Source organism: Sus scrofa, chromosome X (assembly GCF_054392235.1).
Source record: "Sus scrofa isolate SSC_HxYL_T2T_F1_AM1 chromosome X, Sscrofa_HxYL_maternal_Yorkshire_Landrace_v2.0, whole genome shotgun sequence".
NCBI classification, from domain to species: Eukaryota; Metazoa; Chordata; class Mammalia; order Artiodactyla; family Suidae; genus Sus; species Sus scrofa.
In genome coordinates this window covers 70243615-70269130 of record NC_139401.1, presented here as the reverse complement: position 1 = coordinate 70269130, position 25516 = coordinate 70243615, and the positions used below count along the sequence as shown (strand labels likewise).

Below are 25516 nucleotides of genomic sequence, written 5' to 3'. Positions count from 1 at the left end.
GGAACTCCCATTGTAAATCTTTATGTTTGGTCTTTATCCTTTGTTCTCTACTATATTTGCAGTACTTTAATCTCATTAGCTAAAAGAAATCATAGAATAGAGCTTGAAGACCCACCAAAAGAGGCAGTATGGAGTTGTAGTTAAGAACCTGAGCTCTGCCATGTAGATTTGGATCGTGGCTCAGTCACTTCTGCTAGAATGACCTTGAGCAAGTTACTTAATCTCTGTATGTATCAGTTTCTTCATCTTTGAAATAGGGATGATAATTATATCAAAGGGGATTTTAATGAGTTAACTCCTCACACCAGCACAAAGCTCTTGAATAGTGCCTGTCACATAGTAAGTGCTCAGTAAATATTAGCTGCTATTACTATAATGTGAGCTTGTTCTAAGTAATATACTGTACTATTAGCCGTTCATTTAAAAATTATGGAGTTCCTGTTGTGGCTCAGCAGGTTAAGAACCTGACAGAGTGTTCGTGAGGATGTGGGTTCCATCCCTGTCCTTGCCCCATGGCTTAAGGATCAGGTTTTGCCACAAACCATAGTATAGGTCACATATGTGGCTCAAATCCAGTGTTGCTGTGGCGTAGGCCTGTAGATGCAGCTCCAATTCAACCCCTAGCCTGAGAACTTCTATATGCTGCAGGTGCAGCCCTCCCCAAAAAATACATACATAAAAAGTATGTGTTGTTGAATACCTGCTTTGTGCATAACTCTAACAAGTAACTGGAGATACAGTAATGAAGATGACACAAGTCTCTGCTGTTTAGAAATTTAACAGTTTGATGGTGGAACATCTAAACTACCATGTAGAAATTTTACCGCTCTGATAAATTATGGATTTTTACCTAATAACCAAATGAAATCTTTACCACTTTTCTTTTTCTTTTTAGGACTGCTCCTCTGGCATTTGGAAGTCCCCAGCTAGGAGTCAAATTGGAACTGCAGCTGCTGACCTATGCCTCAGCCACAGCAATGCCAGATCTGAGCCACATCTGCAACCTACACTGCAGCTTGCGACAATACTGAGCAAAGCCAGGGATCAAACCCACATCCTCATGGATACTGGTTAGGTTCTTAACCCACTGAACCACAGCAGGAACTCCTACTGCTTTATTTTTTATGCGTTTCTACTTATATGTTTTTGACTGTTAATAAGTATTAATAATGCTACTCAGAAGATACGTAAATAATTTGTTTATTCAGCGTGACTATAGTAAAGTGATTATGAAAAAAAGAGTAGCAGTTTCAATATTTGGAAGCTCCTGTTTTTAAAATAGGTGAATTAAAGAATTACTTGTTTTATAATAGAATTTTCCTATTTTTAAAAGATTTTGGAACTTTATACCTGCATTTAAACTTTTAATGTTCTTGCTTTGAAGAAGCATCTGTTAGTAAATTTAGATAATCCTGTGCTCATAATAAAAATCAAAAAAATAATGGCGAACTTAATATAAGGACTACTTCCTCGACTTTGCCTGATACACTCTTTTGTTAATGTTCTGACATAGATTCTTTTTAGATTCATTTCTGGTGGTCCACAATGGGAACTCCCAAAACATATCCTCATTGATTGGATATTGTCATAAGCTTCAGTATTAACAGAGAGATTAGCACTTACTAGAACAATTAGAGACTTTTGTATAAATCTTGGTATAATCAAAGAAGTGAAATAGCAACTTGGAGTATTAAAAAGTGGAGGATTGGGGAGATAATGGAATAATAAGCCTCCAGGCTTCTTCTTCTTCTTCTTTTTCTGTTTTTTTAGGGCTGCACCTGCAGCATATTGAAGATTCCCAGGCTAGGGGTTGAATTGGAGCTGTAGCCGCTGGCCTACACCACAGCCACAGCAACACCAGATCCAAGCTGCATCTGTGACCTACACCACAGCTTTTGGCAATGCTGGATCCTTAACCCACTAAGCAAGACCAGGGATCAAACCTGCATCCTCATGGATGCTAGTCAGATTCGTTTCCACTAAGCCAGGACGGGAACTCCACCTCCAGGCTTCTGAAAATGAGTAGATACACAGACCAGTGGGCAAGAGTACCTGAATGATATGGAGAGGCTGTTTTCCAACTCTGATTTCATCTATCATTAAGCAGCCTTGTGATCTTAATTTAATTTCTCAAATTGACTTTCCTTTGGGATAGAGAATTCACTGTCTGGCCAATGTGAATATCAGTCAGCTTGGTAGTTTTTTTAAATTATAAATTATTAAATTGACTGTTAAGTACAAATCCATCTCATAAGTGGCATAAGCAATTTCTTAGGGCCTTTTCACTACCAGATAAGCTCTTCATTGTAGTTTCAAAGCAGCAGGGCTTGGGAAACAAACCTTGAGATACAGAGAAAATAACAATAATTGCACAGCTTTTCCTGACAATTAATATATCTTTCCTCCTATCCATAAACTTGTTATACTTTTATCCCTAGTAATGTGGGAAAAGCTTTCCACTTACTGTCTATATTTTTCCTTTAGAGATCTACTCAAGTTTCTTGTCTTTGACCTAGATTTTATGAAGCCACTGTTACCCCTAACAGTATTGTATTATATTATTACCATAAAATTAATCCTTTAATTGCAGTTAGTTTCCATTAGCTTAGATTGAAGAGACAGTTCTTTGGACAGTTTACTTATCCTTGAAATTGTGGGCACTGCAAGATTCTCTGCTAAATTAGTTCTTTAGGGAGAAAACGATCAGCCCATAGCCCACATTTATGTAAAACAGCATCCAAATTTTTTTGGTGTATTTGGTATATTTTTTTCTCCCTCTCCATAAGTTTTGCCCCCCAAGTAGTTTCCTTCTAAACCAATCTGATGATACTATTAGTTAGAATATTTATTGCTTTGGAATTCAGGAATGTCTATGAAACCAGAATTCTTATTGAAATTCATTAGCTAAATTTAAATTAGCTAAAATTAAAATCATTAGCTAAAGAAATGGTCGGAGATCCTGTTGTGGTTCAGTGGATTAAGAACCCAACATAGTGTCTGTGAGGATGTGGGTTCAATTCCTGGCCTCACTCAGTGGTTAAGGATCCAGCATTGCCGCAAGTTGTGGAATAGATAGCAAATGCGGCTTGGATCCAGCATTGCTTTGGCTGTGGCATAGGTCTGCAGCTGCAGCTCCAGTTCGACCCCTAGCCAGGGAACTTCCATATGCCTCAGGTGCAGTGCTAAAAGGAAAAAAAGAAGAAGAAGAAAAGGTGATTGTGCTACCTTTATCAAAATATCATATTCTTTTTTCTTACTCTTTCATTTTTCTGTCAGAGCCCACTGGGCTCTACTCCCTCGAAATGAACAGGCTTTTGGTGGAAAAAATTGCAGCTCTTCAATGATTAACAACCTTTTCTGGTGAGAATATGAAGTTACTGACTTAAGAAGCAAAACAAATATTAAATTTATTAATATACAGTTATTTTAATAATCTGAAAATTATACCAGCTGAGCCACTCCAGATGTCTTTTTATTAAAAAAAAATTTTTGTTACTCAAATTTATCACATCTGTAGTTGTATAATGATCATAACAATCTGATTTCACAGGGTTTCCATCCCACAGCCCAAGCACATCCCCCCACCCCCCAAACTGTCTCCTCTAGAGACCATAAGTTTTTCAATGTCTGTGAGTCAGCATCTGTTCTGCAAAGAAGTTCAGTCTGTCCTTTTTTCAGATTCCACAAGTCAGTGAAAGCATTTGATGTTGGTGTCTCATTGTATGGCTGACTTCACTTAGCATGATAATTTTTAGGTCCATCCATGTTGCAAAAAATGCTGGTATTTTGTTCTTTTTAATGGCTGAGTAATATTCCATTGTGTATATCTACCACATCTTCTGGATCCACTCCTCTGTTGATGGACATTCAGGTTGTTTCCAGGTCTTGGCTATTGCAAATAGTGCTGCAATGAACATTGGAGTACATGTGTCTTTGCGAGTCGTGGTTTTCTCTGGATAGATGCCCAGGAGTGGGATTGCTGGATCAAATGGGAGTTCTATGTTTAGTTTTCTGAGGCATCTCCATACTGTTTTCCACAGTGGTTGCACCAATTTACAATCCCACTAACAGTGTAAGAGGGTTCCTTTTTCTCCACACCCTCTCCAGCACTTGTTGTTTGTAGACAGATGGATGATGGCCATTCTGGCTGGTGTAAGGTGGTACCTCATCGTGGTTTTGATTTGCATCTCTCTAATAATGAGTGATGTTGAACATCTTCTCATGTGTTTTTTGTCCATCTGTATGTCTTCTTTGGAGAACTGTCTGTTTAGATCTTCTGCCCATTTTTTGATGGGGTTGTTTGTTTTTTTGGTATGGAGCTGCAGAAGGTGTTTATAAATTTTGGAGATTAATCCCTTGTCAGTTGTTTCACTTGCAAAGATTTTCTCCCATTCTGTGGGTTGTCTTTTCGTTTTGTTTAGGGTTTCCATTGCTGTTCAGAAACTTTTCAGTTTGATTAGGTCCGATTTGTTTATTTTTGTTGTTATTGTCAATACTCTAGGAGGTGGATCTGAGAAGATGTTGCTGTCGTTTATGTCAGAGAGTGTTTGGCCTATGTTTTCCTCTAAGAGTTTTATAGTATCTGGTCTTATATCTAGGTCTTTAATCCATTTGGAGTTTATTTTTGTGTATGGTGTTAGGGAGTGTTCTACTTTCCTTCTTTTCCATGTGGCTGTCCAGTTTTCCCAGCACCACTTATTGAACAAGCTGTCCTTTCTCCATTGTGTATTCTTGCCTCATTTGTCATAGATTAGTTGGCTGTAGGTGCGTGGGTTTAATTCTGGGCTTTCTATCCTGTTCCACTGATCTGTATTTCTGTCTTTGTGCCAGTACCATGCAGTTTTGATGATTGTTGCTTTGTAGTATAGTCTGAAGTCCAGGAGCCTGATTCCTCCAGCTCCAATTTTCTTTTTCAGGATGTCTGTGGCTATTCTGGGTCTTTGGTGCTTCCAAACAAACTTTAAAATATTTTGGGAATTCCCGTCGTGGCACAGTGGTTAACGAATCTGACTAGGAACCATGAGGTTGCGGGTTCAGTCCCTGCCCTTGCTCAGTGGGTTAACGATCTGGCATTGCCGTGAGCTGTGGTGTAGGTTGCAGATGCGGCTCGGATCCAGCGTTGCTGTGGCTCTGGCATAGGCCGGCATCTGCAGCTGTGATTAGACCCCTAGCCTGGGAACCTCCATATGCCATGGGAGCGGCCCAAGAAATAGCAAAAAAAAAAAAAAAGACAAAAAAAATAAATAAAATATTTTGTTTGAGTTCTGTGAAAAATGTCTTTGGTAATTGGAGGGGGATTGCATTGAATCTGTAGATTGCCTTAGGTAGTATAGTCATTTTGATAATACAGAAGGCAGAAGATCTAAACAGACAATTCTCCAAAGAAGACATACAGATGGACAAAAAACACATGAGAAGATGTTCAACATCACTCATTATTAGAGAGATGCAAATCAAAACCACGATGAGGTACCACCTTACACCAGCCAGAATGGCCATCATCCAACTGTCTACAAACAACAAGTGCTGGAGAGGGTGTGGAGAAAAAGGAACCCTCTTACACTGTTAGTGGGATTGTAAATTGGTGCAACCACTGTGGAAAACAGTATGGAGATGCCTCAGAAAACTATATGTGTCATCTTTGATTTCTTTCATCAGTGTCTTATAGTTTTCAGAGTACAGGTCTTTTTTCTCTTTAGGTAGGTTTACTCCTAGGTATTTTATTCTTTTGGATGTGATGGTAAACGGGATTGCTTCCCTAATTTCCTTTTCTGATCTTTTACTGACTTAAGAAGCAAAACATATATTAAGTTTATTAATATACAGTTATTTTAATAATCTGAAAATTATACCATCTGAGCTCCTCCAGATGTGTTTTAATTTTTTAAGTTGTCCTTTTTGTGCCCTATCCACATGGTTATTAGCTATTGGTATTCACTTACGGCACTTCTGACTATGAGCAACTGCAACTTTCCCTCAGGTCATGTGGTTGAGTACTGATTCTTATAGGCAGTACAATTTATGGCGTTCCAGTTATGCCCCATCGGGTCAGGTGCTTACAGTGTTACTTACATGTTTGTTTTTGGCCTACCATGCTGTGATTGTGCTGTTTCAGCTCCCTCTGTACAAGTAGATATTCCCTTCATTATGTTTTTACCTGTCCAGCCTCTTAAGGCTTATTAAGCTATATATTATATCAATTAAGTTAATATTTATAAGTCTGTCAAAAGTTGTGACCTAATAAATTAAACATTTAGGTATTCCTCTTGGAATTTGTCCTCTTATGTTAAGAATGGTTTAATTAATTTATTAATTGAAAAAATATTTATTGAGCATTATTTCTAGTATCAATCAAGTTTCTCTCTGTGGCACTTGCTTTTTATTTTTGTCCAGCTTGTTTTTCACTTACTTTCATCTCTTCTTTGACACTCTTCCATGTCTCTAAACCTTTTCTTCCAAACTCTTTTCTAGGGGAATAAAAGTACAGTACAACTTTGTTACCATGCAAAGTTCTTAGTGAGCCAATTTGAATCCCTTCTTTTGTTACTCTTGTGTTTTCATTCTAAATCTAATTGCTTTCCTTTATTATAGTTAGTTAATTCCAATGTAAGGTTGAAACCTTTTTAAAAACTTTTTATATATATAATGATTTTTTTTTTCCATTGTGGCTGGTTTACAGTGTTCTGTCAATTTTCTGCTGTACAGCATGGTGACCCAGGTACACATACATGTATACATTCTTTTTTCTCACATTATTCCTCATACTAACTTAGTACTAGTTTTACATTGTAATGGGGCTTAAAATATAAGTATCGTGTTTTGAATTTGAAGCTCTCTAGCTATAGCAAGAAGACTGCATTGTATATGTTAGCTCAGGAAGAAGTAGATCAAATACTTTTACAAGCCTTTTAATGATATTTCTATAGTGTTCATCTTAGAGAACTTTTGTTGTCATGATATAATCATCACAGTTATGGTTTTAAGATAAATTCTATTTACTGTGAAAATTACAAACAAAAGTTAAAGAATTTCTTAAAAATTCATATTTTCTTTTTATGTGTAAGTGAGGCTTAAAAGATAAACTGTTATGATATCAACCATTGGTTACTTCAGAAATTTTGACCTTGAGAAAGAACTGTCTTTTCTTAAATCATTGGGTTTTTTTTGTCTATACTATAATATAGAACACACTCCTTAAATAGTGTGTTTTCAAAGAATTCAATTTCTTGTAATCCTCCCTGTTTCCCACATTTCTCACCTTTCTTTAAGAATGTGACCTTAAAATGATATATATGCTATTTCTGTTGCTCAGTTTGAAATGAAAAGATTAGTTTAGGTGATGTCTGATTTAGTCTCAAGCTGTGACTAGTCTCTTTTCAGCTTTAGATAACTCTTTTGTCTTTCAGGATTACCATTGGGTGTCCAGTATGAATTAACTGGCAATTTTAAAAGGTGGCACATTGTCTTTTGGGATCTGTATTGAGACCTTCAATTTTATTTTACTCTTGTGCAGCAGGAATAAGTTCGTTTAAAATACTTTAAAAATATGCCTCAGCCTCTGAAATGTCTTTTTGATTTGGATTCTACTTTTTAAAAAGATGTTATTTTTTAAACTTTGTAGTTTATCTAAACTATAACTAAAGTCATGTACTTTACAGCCTAATGGTTCATAAGGCATGATTATACAACTTCAGAACCCATTTTGTTAAATGAGTGGAGACATTTTATGCACTATTAAGCCAACTAGAATAATTTTCTTGCTCTTAGCCATAACTTCTCTGTGTCCTTATTGAACAAATTTTGGGGTGTGGTATAGAAGGTTTTTGACAGGAGAGAGTGTTTCTAAAGATAGGTGGAAACAGAGCCCTTTTGCCATTATTCCATCAAAAAAAATAAGACAGAAGAAACTTGGAAATGGGAAAGTGGTTGAAATGTCCTAGTTTGTGTCAAAACGCATTAAATTGTATTTATTTAGTAATAGTTTGATTGGAAAAGTGAATTTTAAAATTGCAGCTTTAATCTCTTTTTAAAAATACCTTTCTAGTTATGAGACCTCATGTGTGTATAAAATAAAGCATTCAGAATTATACTTTCAGCATTTTATGTTTTTTGCCATCCTATGTATTTAAAGCAGCTCAGGAAGGTAGTCATTTTCCTGTACAATATGAACAGTTTTATTTCTGTTACTCTTTTACTCAATAAACTGGATAAAAGAGACTAGAAAAAATAGTCTGCTGAGCCTTGGGTAGAATAACTATAATATAAAAACTACCCTGTATAATAATGTGTTGTCCTGGGTTTCTTATATGTTTATAATTTTCTCCCATTCTTTGTTGTGCAAATCTGCTTGAAGTTGGGTAACCTTTCCCCTCAAAATGAATTAAATTTTTTTCTTCTATGTGAACCATATAAAACAAGAAAGCAAAAAAAGAATATAAAAAATCATCAATGATTCCATCTACTTACATAGCTATTGGTATTAACACTGGGGGTACTGCTTTCCAGATTCATTTGTATGCACGTGTAAGGTCATACATTCATATCATTTTTTCCTGTGAAAAATAAGTTTCCTACTGGATTTTTTTCACTTAACATCTTTTTGTGTTACTGCAAATGTTTCTGAATGGCTATATTTTGCTGTATGCATTCACTGTAACTTGTTTACATGATTTTCCACTGTTGACCATTTAGGCTAAACCAAATTTGTTCCCTTTTTTCATATTAAAACAGCATGAAAATAAACATCCTTATTGGAAAATTTTTCATCCCTTTAATCAAAATATTTGTTGAGTACTTACTGCATGTCAGGCATTGTATTTGGTATTGGGTTATAACAGTGAGCACAAAACCAAAGTTAGTATTCACATGGAATTTAAATTCTAGCAGAAGAGCAGTTGTTAATCAGATAATCACATTATTGTATATGTGGTTTATAACTGAAATGGATACTCTGAAAGAAAGGAATACTGTCCTCTGAGAGAATACAGCCAAGGATCCTGACTTGGGTTAGGGAAAAAACGTCATTGAGGAAGTGCTGCTTGAGCTGGCAGTTAACTAATTGAAAGAAGGTGGGGATGGGCTGATGTTGCAGAGAGGGGGAGATTATTGCAGGCAAAGTGAATGGTATTGTGCATAGGCCCTGTGGCAGGGGGGATTATAATAATGTATTTGAGGAGCTAAAAGAAAGACAGTGTAGCATTAACACTGAAAGTAGTGTTATAAGGCATGACTAGAGAGGTAGCTAGCACCCAGACCAAGCAGAGATCCTCATAAGCCATGATAAAGACTTTGATCTTTATCTTAAGAATGATAGGATGCCATCGAAGGGTTTTAAACTAAGAGTAATATGTAATTGCAGGTTGAATTAATTGGACAGGGAGCAGAGTGGATACAAGGAGATCAGGAGGTTGTTGCAGTGGGTTTTTTAAAATTTCTTTATTTATTTAGTCTTTTTAGGGCCACACCCGTGGCTTATGGAGGTTCCCAGGCTAGGGGTCCAGTTGGAGCTACAGCTGCCGGCCTACACCACAGCCACAGCAACACAGGATCCAAGCTGCATCTGTGACCTACACCACAGTGCAGAGCAAGACCACAGTGCGCGGCAACGCCGGATCCTTAACCACTGAACAAGGCCAGGGATCAAACCCGCAACCTCATGGTTCCTAGTCGGGTTCGTTAACCACTGAGCCACTATGGGAGCTCCTGCAGTGGTTTATATGAGAAATGATGATGGCTTGGATTATGTTTCTGGTGGACATAGAAAGAAGTAGATAGATTCAAGAATTCTTAGAAAGTAATATTGATTCACCTTGGAGAATATTCGCATTGAAGTGGAATTCTTGATACAAAGGGCAGGATTATTTTACAAGCTTATGGCAGAAAGCAAATTGCTTTGCAGAAAGATTCAGTATGCTGTCCCATTAACAGTGTATTAGAGTGCTTATTTCTATACACCTTCACCAACAATGAGCATTAAATGCTTTTTTTTTCTTTTTTAAGACCTTTTCCAAAAAATTGAGTAGATACTTCCATTTTTAAAATATGGATTATTTCACCAACTAAAACAATATAGTAGTTTAGAGATATATAATGTTTTGTCTTTAGAAAGTATGGTAGTTTGGAGATATAGATATAGTTATAGATATCTTATTTTGGCTTTAGAAGGTATAGTTTTGATTCTCAATATTCGGTTTCTAAAAGCTGAAACTAAAACAAAAAGATTTAGTGGGAATGTTACTTCAGGAAGTTGGAAAAAAGAAAAATGTACAGTAAATTTAAGTCAGATTAAGTATGACTGGAAAATTATGTTTTTGTAACTGCTCTATCATGAGTTTGGACTTAACAGTTTCTAAATATTTTATGTAAACATACTGATAAAGAGCATATAAAGTACATAAAGATTTTGACCACAAAGATAGAAATATGGAAAAGTTTCTTTAATTTTATATATTATTTTGATAGCTTAATAGATAAGAAACAAATGTATAGTATATGTCCTCTTGCCCTCAGTGGATAACTTTTTGGCAATATGAGGATGGCTATAGCTGAAAGTAAGAAATTAAGAGAAATAAGTAGCTTTTAAAAATCAGTTGAAATAGTTTTTCTCCAAAATAGTTTGAGTTTAAAAGATATTGACTTTAGATTCAGAATAAAAGATATGTTTGTAATGTTTTCATATTTTCCTCAAATATTTACATAATTCTACATTATTGAAATATATTTGAAAATGACATTTTACTCACTGCTTTGTTTTCTCTCTTTCAACAGTTAAAAGACGTTGATACTCGGAAAATCATAAAAGCAATGCTCTCTTATGTATGGCCCAAAGACAGGCCGGATCTGCGAGCTAGGGTTGCCATTTCCTTGGGATTTTTGGGTGGAGCAAAGGTAAGAATAAGAGAAATTACGTATTATTTGTTGCTATAACTACAAAATACTACAGTATTTTCTAGTAATGAAATTTAAGCTGATATAAGTCACTTATGGGAGAGTATTATCAACATTTAGGACCCTCATTTATGTAACTCTCCTATGTAGTCAGCAGAAATTACATGGTAATGTCTGATCTGACTTACAACAGCCTCAACTTAATGGAATTCACTCCTAAAACCAGTGTAAGATAAAGATCATTGGTTGTAACATGGCATAAGGAACTTTATAAAAGCAGCTCTTCAGAGTCTTTTTGGTTCTTATAATAATACATATTTCTGGTAAGCTTCGTTCTCAGTTCCCAGTAAATTGAAAATAGGATGAAGACATTTTAGACACATTGGTAGCTGTAGGTGGCAAACAAAGCGTGTGACATGAAGAGGGAAAAAAAATCCATCCACAAAAACTTAAAAAAAAAAGCCACAAAAACTGGGTATTTTGGTACCATTCAGTTTAGGGGCCCTCTACAGCTTAGCAGCCTCTTCAGTTTATCACTGTACTCATTTTAATAAGGCAAAGTTATGATGATGATTCTGAATTTCAAAAAAAAAAACCTTTTGCAATTGATTCAGATTTTAAAGTCAGTAAAGTCGATGGAGGATAATGTGAGAAAAAGAATGTGTGTGTGTGTGTGTGTGTGTGTGTGTGTGTATGTGTATGTATGACTGGGTCACTTTGCTATAAAATAAAGCCAGTAGAGTCTATTATCTTTAGGTATAGTATATAGTCATAGTACATAGTCTCAAGTCAGGCTTTCTGAGCTCTGCCATCTACTAACCTTGTAACCTTGGGCAAATTGCTTAGTCTCCATGCCTTGGTTTCCCAATTGGTAAAATAAGGTTATTATAAGAATTAAACAAATTAACATATTAAAGACTTAGAACAGTACCTGACACATAGTAAGACATAATATATGTTTTAAAATAAAAATAAGTTTGGAGTTCCTCTGTGGCTCAGTGGGTTAAGGACCCAGCCTTGTCACTTCAGTGGCTTGGGTCGCTGCTGTGACCCAGGTTTGATCCCTGGCCCAGGAACTTCCACATGCCATAGGCATGGCCTAAATAAATAAATAAATAAATAAATAAATAAAACATTTGGATTTCCATCAGAAATACAGTTCAAAAAAAGTCTGCTCAAAAGTATGAATGAGGTGTTCTCATGTGACATAGTGGGTTAAGAATCTGGCGTTGTCACTGTATTGGCTTGGATCGTTGCTGTGGCACAGGCTTAATCCCTGGCCCGGGAACTTCCACATGCTGTAGGCACCACCAAAAAAAAAAGTATAAATGATATTTGCCTATAATTTGTTTATCACTCTTCTATGTAAGAGTTAATATGTTTTATTTATTTATCTATTTATTTAGTTATCTTTTTAGGGCCGCACCCATGGCAAATGGAAAAGTTCCCAAGCTCCAAGCTAGGGGTCGAATCAGAACTGCAGCTGCCAGCCTAGACCACAGGTCATGGCAACACCGGATCCTTAACCCACTGAGCAAGGCCAGGGATCAAACCTGCGTCTTCATGCATACTAGTTGGATTCATTGCCGCTGAGCCACAGCGAGAACTCCAATATGTTGTTTTACAACCCACGTTTTATCACTTATTTTTTCTCTTATCTCCTGTGTGTTCCCTTTTATTTACTCATTCTTTACCCTAAAATTATTTACTGAGAACTTGTCATATAGGTATTGTTCTTGGTCCTGCAGTGTATTCAAATGTAAAGAAAGCACATTCATTCTGTCAAATTATACAGGATAAGACAAGTTTTACTTTATTGCCATAATATAACATAGATCATAAATGATCTAAAAGAAGTGCCATTCAAGTATTGGGAAATTTCAAAGAAAAGATGGGGAATCTGGAAAGGAGGTAATCTCTGAGATAGGCCTGGAATGATGAGTAGGATTGTTAAAAGTATAGGAATAACATGAATAAGATGAGAGAGAGCATATAGTATGTGTGGAGAAGTTAGCAGTCCAGCTTTGCTCCAATGAGGAGATTGTTTCAGAGGAATTAGAAATAATCTTAGAAGGATAAGTAGAACTCTTAATGTGAAATACCTTAACTGTAAAAAAATTATTTAATTTTGTGGGAAGTAGGAACCTAGTTTGAGTAGAAGAGTAATAAGGTTAGAGCTGTACTTTAGGGAATTAATCTGACTCTGTTGTATAAGATGAATTAGGCTGATAAGGGACCTAAGAGATACCATTCATTTTCATTTCATGCATTCATTCGGCAAATATTTACCGCCCAGTTATGAAGCTAATGTAACAGCTTAGATGAGAAGTAATAGAGGTTTGTACTGGAGTGGATGGTAGAAATGGAAATAGGGAGAGGAGAGATGTCAGAGATAATTATGAAGTAAGGGAGGTAGAATCAATAAGACTTAGCAATGGAGGAGATATCAAGAAGTAAAAGGAAGGAATAGGATTGAATGATGATGCCAAGGATGAGATAATGCCTTTAACAGAAGTAGGTAGTAAGTTGGGAAGTCTTATTTGGGAAGATGAAAATTTCATTTTGGGCATGTTAAGTTTGAGGTGCTAGTGGAATATTAAGACAGAGATATTCAGCTTGTAATACAAAATGCAAGACAAGCTCTGAAAGGAGCCCAGGACTAGAGAGGTGGTAGTTGACACAATTCCAGTTAGTGAGTTCATCAAGGAAAAGAACAGAAATAGATGACAACTATAGATATAACTTGTGATAAATGTGCAAGAATGTAAACAATAGTGGAAATAGGGAAGGCATGTTTAGAGAGTAAAACCAAAATAATTCAGTCATACTCCATCCATTTTCTTGTCTCTTTTCTCTGTCTATGGGCTCTTTGAGCACTCTCTCATTGAACTTCCCTGGGAGAGAATTCAAATGAAGATTCTGAACTACAGACCAAGAATCCATACTTTATGCTATTTGTTATGCCAAGAAGAGAGAACTGTATTCCATATTTATCTTTGCTCCATCATAAGTGACTAGACATAGTTCCCAGTGCTACACAGCAGGATCTCATTGCTAATCCATTCCAAAGGCAATAGTTTGCATCTATTAACCCCAGGCTCCCAGTCCACCCCATTCCCTCCTCCTCCCTCTTGGCAATCACAAGTCTATTCTCCAAGTCCATGATTTTCTTTTCTGTGGAAAGGTTCATTTGTGCCTTATATTAGATTCCAGATGTAAGTGATATCATGATGGAGCCTGATAATGTGAGAAAATAGAATGTGTACATGTATGTGTAACTGGGTCACCATGCTGTACAGTAGAAAAAAAAATCATATTGGGGAAATAACAATTAAAAAAAAAAACCAAAAAACCAAATTTAATTTTTGTGGCTAATGTTGAAAAACTTTTAGCTCATATTCATTTTTGGCACAGTATTGGTTGCTGAATTGTCTTTTACATACAAATTACTTAATGATAAAGATTACTCTGAGCTCCTGTGCAAGGCAGAATTAGCAAATTGGCCTTTATTCCTTTATGTGAATTTGAGTACCTTGCCGACAAGTTAAAGGCAGACTGTTTTCTGGACTTTCTTTTGAAGTGAAGAGAACAGGTTAGAAAATGACTAAGCTAGTCAAAGGGAGGGGTCTTAATGACATTTGTATTAGACATTATTTTTAGAGTGAATCTCAGTCTTTCAAAATACAGATTTCTGTTGCTTGGTGACAGGTCATTATCAAATATGAAATTCAGATCAAGCTTCCTTAATGTCTTCAGAAGGCTGATATTTCATTCTTCTGTCAACAAATACTAAGCATTCATTGAATGGAAATTGGTGTTCTAATCTCATAAATTGATTGTAAGTAGTCAGAGATGAATATAGAAAAAACAGTCCTCAAAAAGTGTTTAATTTCTTGTTTTCAGTTTTTAAAGTTTTAATGAAGTATAGTTGATACACAATGTTGTGATATTTTCTGCTGTATAACAGTGATTAAGTTATGCATATATATATTCTTTCTCAGATTCTTTTCCTATATAGATTATCATAGAATATTGGATAGAGTTCCCTGTGTTATGTTTTGTTGTATTAATTAATTTATTTATTTATTTTGGATGTAGCCATGACATGTGGAAGTCCCTGGGCCAGGGATCAAATCCTAGCTACAGTTGTGACCCATGCCGCAGCTGTGGCAACACCGGATCCTTAACTCACTGTGCTTGGCTGGAGTTCAAACCAGTGCTGCTACAGAGACAAACCAGATCATTAACCAGCCACAGCGGGAACTCCTTCCCTGTGCTATGTTTGATTTCTTTTGGATCAGGAAAAGAAAGAAATTGCCAGATTTTATAATGAGTGCCTGCTCATATTTCCAGAGCATATACATTAAAATATTTCATTTTTTAAGAAAGATAAGAACCAGATCATAGAGTAACTTTAGGATTGTAGAGCATAGTAGTAGCATTTAACCATTACTATCACTTTTTCCAGCTTCTATACTGTCCTCAGTTTAAAAGTAATCACTCTCCCAAATCTTTAAAACCTGGTCGTTGTTTATTTTTTAGTATCGCCAGTGTGATTTATCATTGGTTTGCATTAGATGGATTATTAGCTCTTTCATTGCTTGGTTTCCTATTTTTTCAACCTGATTGCATGCTTTGGCATATAAATACTTTTGACCAGTCTGTGCCACTTTATACTCAGGTCTACCTGCCTCCTCCTTCATACCTCCTCCACATTTAGGGCAGGGTTCAGGACCTTCTCATCTTTAAATGGGTGCCACCCATAACAAGGCCTGAGGCATTGGTGAAGAAGGAAGACAGAAATGTTAAGTGAGAAGAAGAAAAAGGGAGGAGGATTTCAAGCTTAAAATATGGAAGGAACCACAGCATACCATCTGCTTGCTTATTTGCTTTTTAATGCTCTTCGTGATTTTGAGGCTCTTAAGGTTATCATCACCCCAACAAAGATTTTTAAGACAAGCTATTATTATATAGAGATGCCTTGCAGCCCAGAAGAGGCCAAAAGGATGAATTGGTATTTCTTCTAAGTTAAAGTAATTCTATTTTAATATGTTCTGTATGAGGTATATTTTAGGTGTTCTGCTTCCAAGAGAGACACAGAGACAAAGAGAACACTGTTTGTTTTCATTCCTTAAATCCCTACAAATTGTATGCGATACCTTTTTTATCATCCCCATGTATATCATAGAAATATCATTAATCTGGGGATTTTGAGATCTTATAAAGGTTTTTAAAATTTTAATCTTTCTATTAGTATATTGTATTTAATATGTAATATTAAGATTTAAGGAAAATATAAAACATATTTACTGAACTCATCTGATTTCATAAATGTTTTAATTTTATAAAAAAGTTTACTTGTATTCTCTAACCACCATCATCTTGAGAATAATGTAGTTGACAGAGGAATTTAGGGCACAGAAAATTAAAGTAAAAGTAAAAAAAGACTGGAGTTCCCATCATGGCACAGCGGAAAAGAATCTGACTAGGAATCATGAGGTTGTGGGTTTGATCCCTGGCCTCTCTTAGTGGGTTAAGGATACTGCGTTGCCATGAGCTGTGCTGTAGGTTGCAGACGTGGCTTGGATCTGGTGTTGCTGTGGCTCTGGTGTAGGCTGGTAGCAACAGCTTCTGTTAGACCCCTAGCCTCCTAGACCCTAACCCTAACCTCCATATGCCATGGGTGCAGCCCTAAAAAGACAAAAGACAAAAAAAAGTACAAAAAGACATTCTCAATAATCTATTAAAAATGAAAATAAGCTATATTTTAAATTATAAAATAATTTCAAGGGAGAATGTTATTTATAAAAATGTTACCAGTACCTTGTTTCTTTGAGAGTGCATCTACCATATAAAGTAATGGATAATATATGTCTTAGTCTATTTGGACTGCTATAAGAAAATGCCATAAACTGATTAGTTCATAGATTGCTGTCTTTATTATAACTTCACATGATGTAATGGGGAGAAGGGTCCCTGGGTATTCTTATAAGGGCACTAATCTCATTAATGAGGGCCTAGTCACCTCCTGAGAGCCCTGCCATCATCCTGGAGGGGGTTAGAATTCAACATATGAATTGGTGGAAGGGGCAAACATTCAGACCACAGCAATATGTGGTTAACAAACATTCGTTGAGTGACTATTAGGTACAAGGTACTGTACTTAGGTAGCTGGGGATACAAAAATGAATAAAATGTGGGCCTTGCCTTCCTGGAGTTGCTGTGTACTGAAGGAGAAAAATATACAAGTAATGATAAAATATAAATAACATAAACACCCAGAGAAAGTCATAAATGAAGCTATATGGGAGTTCCACCAATTAGGCACTTAGGGAAGGCTTCACAGAGGAGCTAGTTTTCCAGTGACTACTATCTTGACATGTGTAACTTCTGAAGATTCACACACATTTTGCTTAACTTTGATACTTTAAAATCTTCTGAAAAACATTTTAAAAATAAAATAATGCTACTTGAAGACTTTACTTAAGTTGAGAAGTATGATTTCTATCCTAGTGTATTTTTTAAAGATTTTACATTTTAGAGAATTTTTTGCTTCTGAAAAAATTGAGCAGTAAGTACAGAGTTCCTATATATCCCTCCCCCCAAAAAATACTCCACTAAATTTCTTCTTTATTAACATCTTGCATTAGTGTGGTACATTTGTTACAATTGATGAACCAATTATAAAATAAATACATTATTTTTATTAACTAAGTTCATAGTTTACATTAGGAGTCACTCTTTGTGTTGTGGTTTATATGGATTTGGGGAAATACATAATGTCATATATCCATATCATTGAAGTATCATAGAGAATAGTTTCACTGACCTAAAAATCCTATATGTTCCAGCTATTCATTTCTCTCTCCACCCTCCTGAATCCCTGATAGCCAGTGATCATTTTGCTATCTCTTTCATTTTACCTTCTCCAGAATGTCACATACTTGGAATCATATGGTAAATAGCCCTTTTAGATTGGCTTCTTTCACTTAGGAATATGCATTTCAGAGTCATTAATGGTCTTTTTTTAAATTTGATAGTCCATTTCTTTTTATTGCTGAAAAATATTTCATCGTATAGAAGTCCCATGGTGTGTTTATCCATTTGTTCTTTCAAAGATATCTTGGTTGCTTCTAGATTTCAGCAATTATAAATAAAGCTACAATAAATTGTGTAGGATTTTGTGTGACATAAGTTTTCAGCTCATTTGGGTAATAACCAAGGATTGCAACTGCTAGATTATGTGGTAAGATTATGTTTGGTTTTATGAAAAATTGCTAAACTGTCTTCCAAAATGGCTGTACCATTCTGCATTCTCACTAGCAGTGACTGAGAGTTTCTGTTCTTCTGTATCTTTGTCAACCATTTTAATAAGTTTATAATGGTATCTCATTTTTCTTCTGATTTGAAATTGCCTAAGGACATGTGACATTGAGCATATTTTCATATGTTTATTAGCCATCTGTATATCCTCCTTGGTGGGATATATGTCAGGTCTTTTGCCCATTTTTTTTTTTTAATTTGGGCTGTTCACTATCTTATTTTGTTGAATTTTAAGATTTCTCTGTATATTTTGGATTCCAATTCTTTATCAGATAGATGTTTTGCAGATATTTTCACTCAGTTTGTGGCTTCTATTTTCCTTCTCTTTACAGTGCTTTTCACAGAACAGAAGTTTTAAATTTTAATGAAGTCTAACTTACTGGTATTTCATGGATTGTGCCTTGAGTGTTGTATCTAAAGTCAGTGGCAAACCGAAGGTCACCTAGATTTCCTTTATGTTATCTTCTAGAAGTTAGAGCTTTGTGCTTTACATTTAGGTCTCTGATCAATTTGGAGATAATTTTTGTGGAAGGTATAAGTAAGGTCATTGTCTAGACTTTCTCATTTTCTTTCTTTTTCTCTCTCATTCTTTCTTCCTCTCTCTTCTTTCCTTCATTTCTTCTTTCTCTTCTTTCTTTCTTTCTTTCTTTCTTTCTTTCTTTCTTTCTTTCTCTCTCTCTCTCTCTCTCTCTCTCTCTTTCTTTCTTTCTTTCATCTTGTCCATCCTTCCCTTCCTTCCTTCCTTTCTTTCATAGTGAGTTGTTTTAGCACTGTTTTCTGAAAAGACTATCCTTTCCCCTCTGGGTTGTCTTTGCTCCTTTGTCAGAGTTCATTTAACTATATTTGTGTGTATTTGTCTATTTCTAGACTCTCTATTCTGTTTCATTGATCTATTTGTCTATACATTTTTAAATGATTTTTATTTTTTCCATTATACTTGGTTTACAGTGTTCTGTCAATTTTCTACTGTAGAACAAAGTGACCCATTCACACACACACGTTCTTTTTCTTACATTATCCTCCATCAAGTTCCATCACAAGTGGCTAGATATAGTTCCCTGAGCAGTACAGCAGGATCTCATAGCTTATCCATTCCAAAGGCAATAGTTTTTCATCTATTAACCCCAAGTTCCCAGTCCACCCCACTCCCTCCTGTTCCTCCTCGGCAACCACAACTCTGTTCTTCAAGTCCATGAATTTCTTTTCTGTGGGAAGGTTCATTTGTGCGATATATTAGATTCCAGATATAAGTGATATCATATGGTATGTGTCTTTCTCTTTCTGACTTACTTCACTTAGTATGAGAGCCTCTAATTCCATCCATGTTTCTGCAAATGGCATTTCGTTCTTTTTATGGCTATGTAGTATTCCATTGTGTATGTATACCACTTCTTCTTAATCCATTCATCTTTTGATGTCCATGGTTGGTTCCATGGCTTGGCTATTGTGAATAGTGCTGCAATGAACATACGGGTGCATGTATCTTTTTCAAGGAAAGTTTTGTTCAGGTATATGCCCATGAGTGGGATTTCTGGGTCATATGGTAATTTTATATTTGATTTTCTGAGGTACCTCCATACTGTTTCCATAGTGGTTGTACCAATTTACATTTCCACCAACAGTGTAGGAGGATACCCTTTTCTCAACACCCGCTCCAGCATTTCTAATTTGTTGACTTGTTAATGATGGCCATTCTGACTAGTGTGAGGTGGTACCTCATAGTAGTTTTGATTTGCATTTCTCTAATAATCAGTGATGTTGAGCATTTTTTCATGTGCTTGTTGCCCATCTGTATATCTTCTTTGGAGAAATGTCTGTTCAGGTTTTTGGCCCATTTTTCAATTGGGTTGTTTGCTTCTGTGCTATTGAGTTGTATAAGTTGTTCATATATGTTAGAGATTAAGCCCTGTCCATTGCATCATTTGAAACTATTTTCTGCCATTCCAGGTCTTTTTGGGGTTTTTTTATGCTTTCTTTTGCTGTTCAAAAGCTTGTCAATTCAATTAGGTCCCATTGGTTTATTTTATTTATTTATTTTTTTACTTTATTTTTTTGTTTATTTATTTATTTTTGAAATTTTTATTTTTTTTACAGAATAAAATACATTTAAACACAATTACATTCACACAGATGATTATATCATGGATCTTAAGAAACAGATTAAATGACTCCCTCTGGAGAAGTGGAATGGAAAATATGCTGAGACAAATAGGAAATTTATTCTATATCCCATTTTGTATGGCTTTCATCCTTACTATTTAGTATTATCTATTACATTTCAATTTTTCTTTAACAATTAGCATTATATTAAATTGTTATATTATGCAACTAAAATTTATAAAGAAGAAAGCCTTATATACCATTAAACATTTTATATAGCGTAATAAAAAGAATAACTTAACTGGTAAGAATAACAAAAATAATACACCCTCTGAAAATAAGTAAAATATAAAATACATAAGTTGGTTAAAAAACAGTGTAATGTTATAAATATGTCCTCACAATTTGTTACATCTCATTGATTCTTCAATAAAGGCATTACACCATTCTAGGTGATGTGATAAACAAGACATTATAGACCTTACATCGTACCATGGAGAGAAATGGTTATTAATAATACAATTGTAGACCCATATTATTTAATTGTACAGTGGCATTCTTTAATTATAATTATCATAAATTCTTTGATGGAGAGGAAATCAGAATCAGATGTAAGAAGACTTCATCGTTCCAAGAATGATGTTGAATGACCCCCTTCATGGTGGATTATGCACTTATTTACTATGAGATATATTTCTTCTCCAGAGATTCCTTGTTTGTGTATCAATTGTAGATTTTTGGTTTGCAGTTCTTCTGAAGTTTTGATGTAAGAGTCTATATGTATATGAGATTGTTTTAAGTTGTTGCTCTCTTAATTGCAAGTTCATCTCCAGTGTCCTGCATTTGTACCCACCTCGTCTCATGATTTCTGACTTTGGTGGTGTAATTGTGCATGGATGATTTCGTATCTTTACTGTATATATACCTTTACTGGTGAGCCTTGTCATTTGTGGAATTTTTGTTTCCTGTTGCTGTCGTTTCTTTCCTGCCTAGAGAAGTTCCTTTAGTATTTGTTGCAAGGCTGGTTTAGTGTTGCTGAATGCTCTCAACCTTTGCCTATCTGTGAAGGTTTTGATTTCTCCTTCAAATCTGAAGGAGAGCCTTGCTGGGTAAAGGAATCTTGGTTGGAGGTTTTTTCCTTTCATCATGTTAGGTATATCATGCCACTCCCTTCTGGCCTGCAGAGTTTCTGCTGAAACATCTGCCGATAACCTTATTGGGGTTCCCTTGTATGTTACTTGTTTCTTTTCCCTAGCTGCTCTCAATATTTTCTCTTTGTCTTTAATTTTGGTGAGTTTGATTAACATGTGTCTTGGTGTATTCCTCCTTGGGTTTATTTTATGTGGTCCTCGTTGTGCCTCCTGGATTTGAGTGGGTGGTTCCTTTTCCATGTTAGGGAAGTTTTTGGCTATTATCTCTTGGAATAGTTTTTCTGTCCCCTTCTCTCTCTCTTCTCCTTCTGGCACCCCTATAATACAGATGTTGGTGTGTTTCACTTTGTCGCAGAGTTCTCTGAGACTCTCTTCATTTGTTTTCAATCTTTTATCTCTTTTCTGTTCTGCATCTGTAAATTCCACTAATATGTCCCTCCACCTCACTTATGCATTCTTCTGCCTCCTGTATTCTGCTGATGGTTGCTTCTAGTGAGTTTTTTATTTAAGTTTTTGTATTTTGCATCTCTTCTTGTTTAAGTTTTATATCTTGTATCTCTTTGGTCAGTGTTTTCTGTAAGTTATCCATCTTTGCCTCCAGTTTATTTCCAATGTCTTGTATCATCTTCAGGATCGACAGTCTAAAGTCTTTTTCCTGGAGGCTGAGAATCTCCTGATCACTTAGCTGATTTCCTGGGGTTTTTCCTTTCTCCCTCCTCTGAGTTATAGTTCTCTGTCTTTTCATTTTTATAGGATTTTGGTGTGGAGACGTTTTTACAAATAATAGAGTTGTAGCCTCTCTTACTTCTGGTGTCTGCCCCCCTTGTGGCTGAAGTCTGTATGGGGGGCTTGCTGTAGGCTTCCTGATGGGAGGGGCTGATGCCTGTCCACTGGTAGGTGGAGTTGATTCTAATCCTTCTGGTGGGTGGGGCTTAGTCTCTGGATGGGATTAGAGGCAGCTGTGTGCCTGAGGGGTCTTTAGGTAGCCTGTTTACTGAGGGGTGGGGCTGTGATCCCACCTGGATTGGTGTTTGCCCTGGGGCTTCTCAACACTGGCTGATGGGTGGGGCCAGATTTTCCCAAAATGGCCACCTCCAGATAAGGGGCACTGCTGCTGAATATTCCCGAGAGCTTTGCCTTCAATGTCCTTTCCTCACAACAAGCCACATTCACCCCTGTTTTCCCAGGATGTCCTCCAAGAACTGCAGTCAAGTTCGACCCAGATTCCTGTGGAGACCTTACTCTGCCCTGGGACCCAGTGCACGTGAAAGTCTGCGTGCACCTTTGAAGAATGGGGTCTCCATTTCCCCTAGTCCTGTGGAGCTCCTGTACACAAGCCCCACTGGCCTCCAATGCCAGACGCTCCAGGGGCTCTTTCTCCCAGTGCCAGATCCCAGCATGTGAGGGTTTGATGTGGGGCTCAAAACTCTCACTCCTGTAGGTGAGTCTCTGTGAACCAGTTAGTTTCCAGTCTGTGGAGCTTCCCACCCGGGAGGTATGGGGTTGTTTATATCAGGAAATTGCCCCTCCTACCTCTTGATGTGGCCTCCTCTTTGTCTTCTGGAGTAGGATATCTTTTTTAAGGTTTCCAATCCATTTGGGTGGGGATTGCTCAGCCTTTAGTTGTGAATTTTGTTGTTTTTAGGAGAGTAGTTGAGCTGCAGTCCTTCTATTCTGCTGTCTTAATCCTGTCTTCCATTTGTTTATTTTTGCTTTTATTTCTGTTGCCTTGAGAGACTGACCTAGGAAAATAAGAAAACATTTGTATGGTTGATGCAGAGAATGTTTTGCCTATATTGTCTTCTAGGAGTTTAATGGTGTCTTGTCTTACATTTAAGTCTTTAAGCCATTTTGAGTTTATTTTCGTGCATGGTGTAAGGCTGTGTTCTAGTTTCATTGATTTATATTTGGCTGTCCAGTTTTCCCAGCAGGGCTTGCTGAAGAGACTGTCTTTTCCCCGTTTTATATTCTTGCCTCTTTTTTTCAAAGATTAATTGACCATAGGTGTCCAGGTTTATTTCTGTGTTCTCTATTCTATTCCATTTTTCTGTCTGTCTGTTTTGGTACCAGTACCACACTGTCTTGTTTACTGTGGCTTTGTAATATTGCCTGAAGTCTGGTAGAGTTTTGCCTCCTGCTTGGTTTTTGTTCCTCAGGATTGCTTTGGCAATTCTGGCTCTTTTATTGTTCCATATAAATTTTTGAATTGTTTGTTAGAGTTCTGTGAAAAATGTCATGGGCAATTTGATAGGGATTGCGTAGAATCTGTAGATTGCTTTGGGTAGTATGGTCATTTTTACAATATTAATTTTTCCAACCCAGGAGCATGGAGTGTCGTTCCATTTCTTTGAATCCTCTTTAATTTCCTTGATTAATGTGTTATGGTTCTCAGCGTATATGTCTTTGACCTCCTTGGTCAGATTTATTCCTAGGTATTTAATTTTTGGGGAGTGTGATAGTAAAAGGTATTAAATTTTTATATTGCTTTTGTAGTATTTCGTTGTTAGTATACAGAAATGCAAGTGATTTCTGAATGTTAATCCTGTATCCTGCTACTTTTCTGAATTCCTTGATCAGTTCGAGTAGTTCTTTTGTGGAATCCTTCGGGTTTTCTATATAGAGTATCATATCATCTCATACAGTGACAATTTTACCTCGTCTCTTCCAGTTTTGGTAGCTTTTATTTCTTTTGTTTGCCTCATTGCTGTGACTAGGACTTCCAATAGTATGTTGAATAAAAGTGGTGATTGGGCATCCATGTCTTCTTTCAGATTTTAGCAGGAAAGCTTTCGGCTCTTCTGCTTTGAGTATTATATTTGCTGTGGGTTCGTCATAAATGAGTTTTATTATGTTAAGGTATTTTCCCTCTATACCCACTTTAGTAAGAGTTTTTATCACGAATGGATGTTGGTCTTTGTCAGATGCTTTTTTCATCTATTGAGATGATCATGTGGTTTTTTTACTTTTGTTAATGTGGTATATGATGTTGATTGATTTATGTGTGTTGAACCATCCTTGTGATCCTGGGATGAATCCTACTTGGTCATGGTGTATGATCTTTTTCATATGTTCTTAGATTCAGGTTGGCTAAAAATTTGTTGAGAATTTTTGCATCTGTATTCATCAAAGATATTGGCATATAAATTTCTTTCTTGGTAGTTTCTTTGTCTGGTTTTGGTATTAGGGTGATCATGAATTCATAGACTGTCTTTAGGAGTGTTTCTTCTTCAGCCGTTCAGAAAAGTTTAGGAAGAATGGGTATAATTTCCTCGTGTATGTTTGGTAGAATTTGCCTGTGAAGCCATCTGGTCCTAGATTTTTGTTTGTAGGGAGTGTTTTTATTATCTACTCAATTTCCTTTCTAGTGATCCATCTGTTCAGTTGATCCGTTTCTTCTTGTTTCACGTTTGGCTGGCTGAATGTTTCTAGAAAGTTGTTCATTTCTTCTAGGTTGTCAAATTTGTTGACACACAATTATTCATAGTATTCTCTTATGGGTTTTTTTTTTGTATTTTTGTAGTATCCCTTGTGATTTCTCCATTTTCATTTCTTATTTTGTTTATTTGTGTTTTTTTTTTTTTCCTCTCCTCTTGGTAAGTCTGGCCAGAGGTTTTTTTGTCATGTGTACCCTTTCAGTTTTGTTTACCCTTTGAAAGAACCAGCTCTTGGTTTTATTGATTTTTTTTATTGTTTTTCGAAACTCTTATTTTATTGATTTTCTCTTTGATCTATATGATTTCCTTCCTTCTGCTGACTTTAGGTTTTGTTTGTTCTTCTTTTTCTCATTCATGTAGGTGGTGGATTATCGATTTGACATGTTTCATCTTTTTTGAGGAAGGTCTGTATTGTTATGAACTTCCCTCTAAGAATTGCTTTTGCAGCATCCCATAGATTTTGAATGGTTGTGTCTTCATTATCATTTGTTTCAAGGTATTTTTAATTTCTTTTTTGATTTCCTCATTGACCCATTGGGTTTTTAGTAGCATGTTGTATAGTCTCCATATATTGATTTTTTGCTTATTTTGTTTCCTGTGGTTGATTTCTAGTTTCATGTC

At 36.0% G+C, this 25516-nt stretch overlaps 1 protein-coding gene across 2 annotated transcripts in view; it reads left to right on the top strand.

Moving 5' to 3' along the window:
• ABCB7 (ATP binding cassette subfamily B member 7) overlaps positions 1-25516 on the top strand; it is a 126511-nt gene that overhangs the window by 61743 nt on the left and 39252 nt on the right. For both annotated transcript variants that reach the window (XM_021080712.2, XM_001928719.6), the window contains exon 4: positions 10768-10887. In XM_021080712.2, the coding sequence (XP_020936371.1) occupies positions 10768-10887 (120 nt within the window). The remainder of the gene's footprint in view (positions 1-10767; positions 10888-25516) is intronic.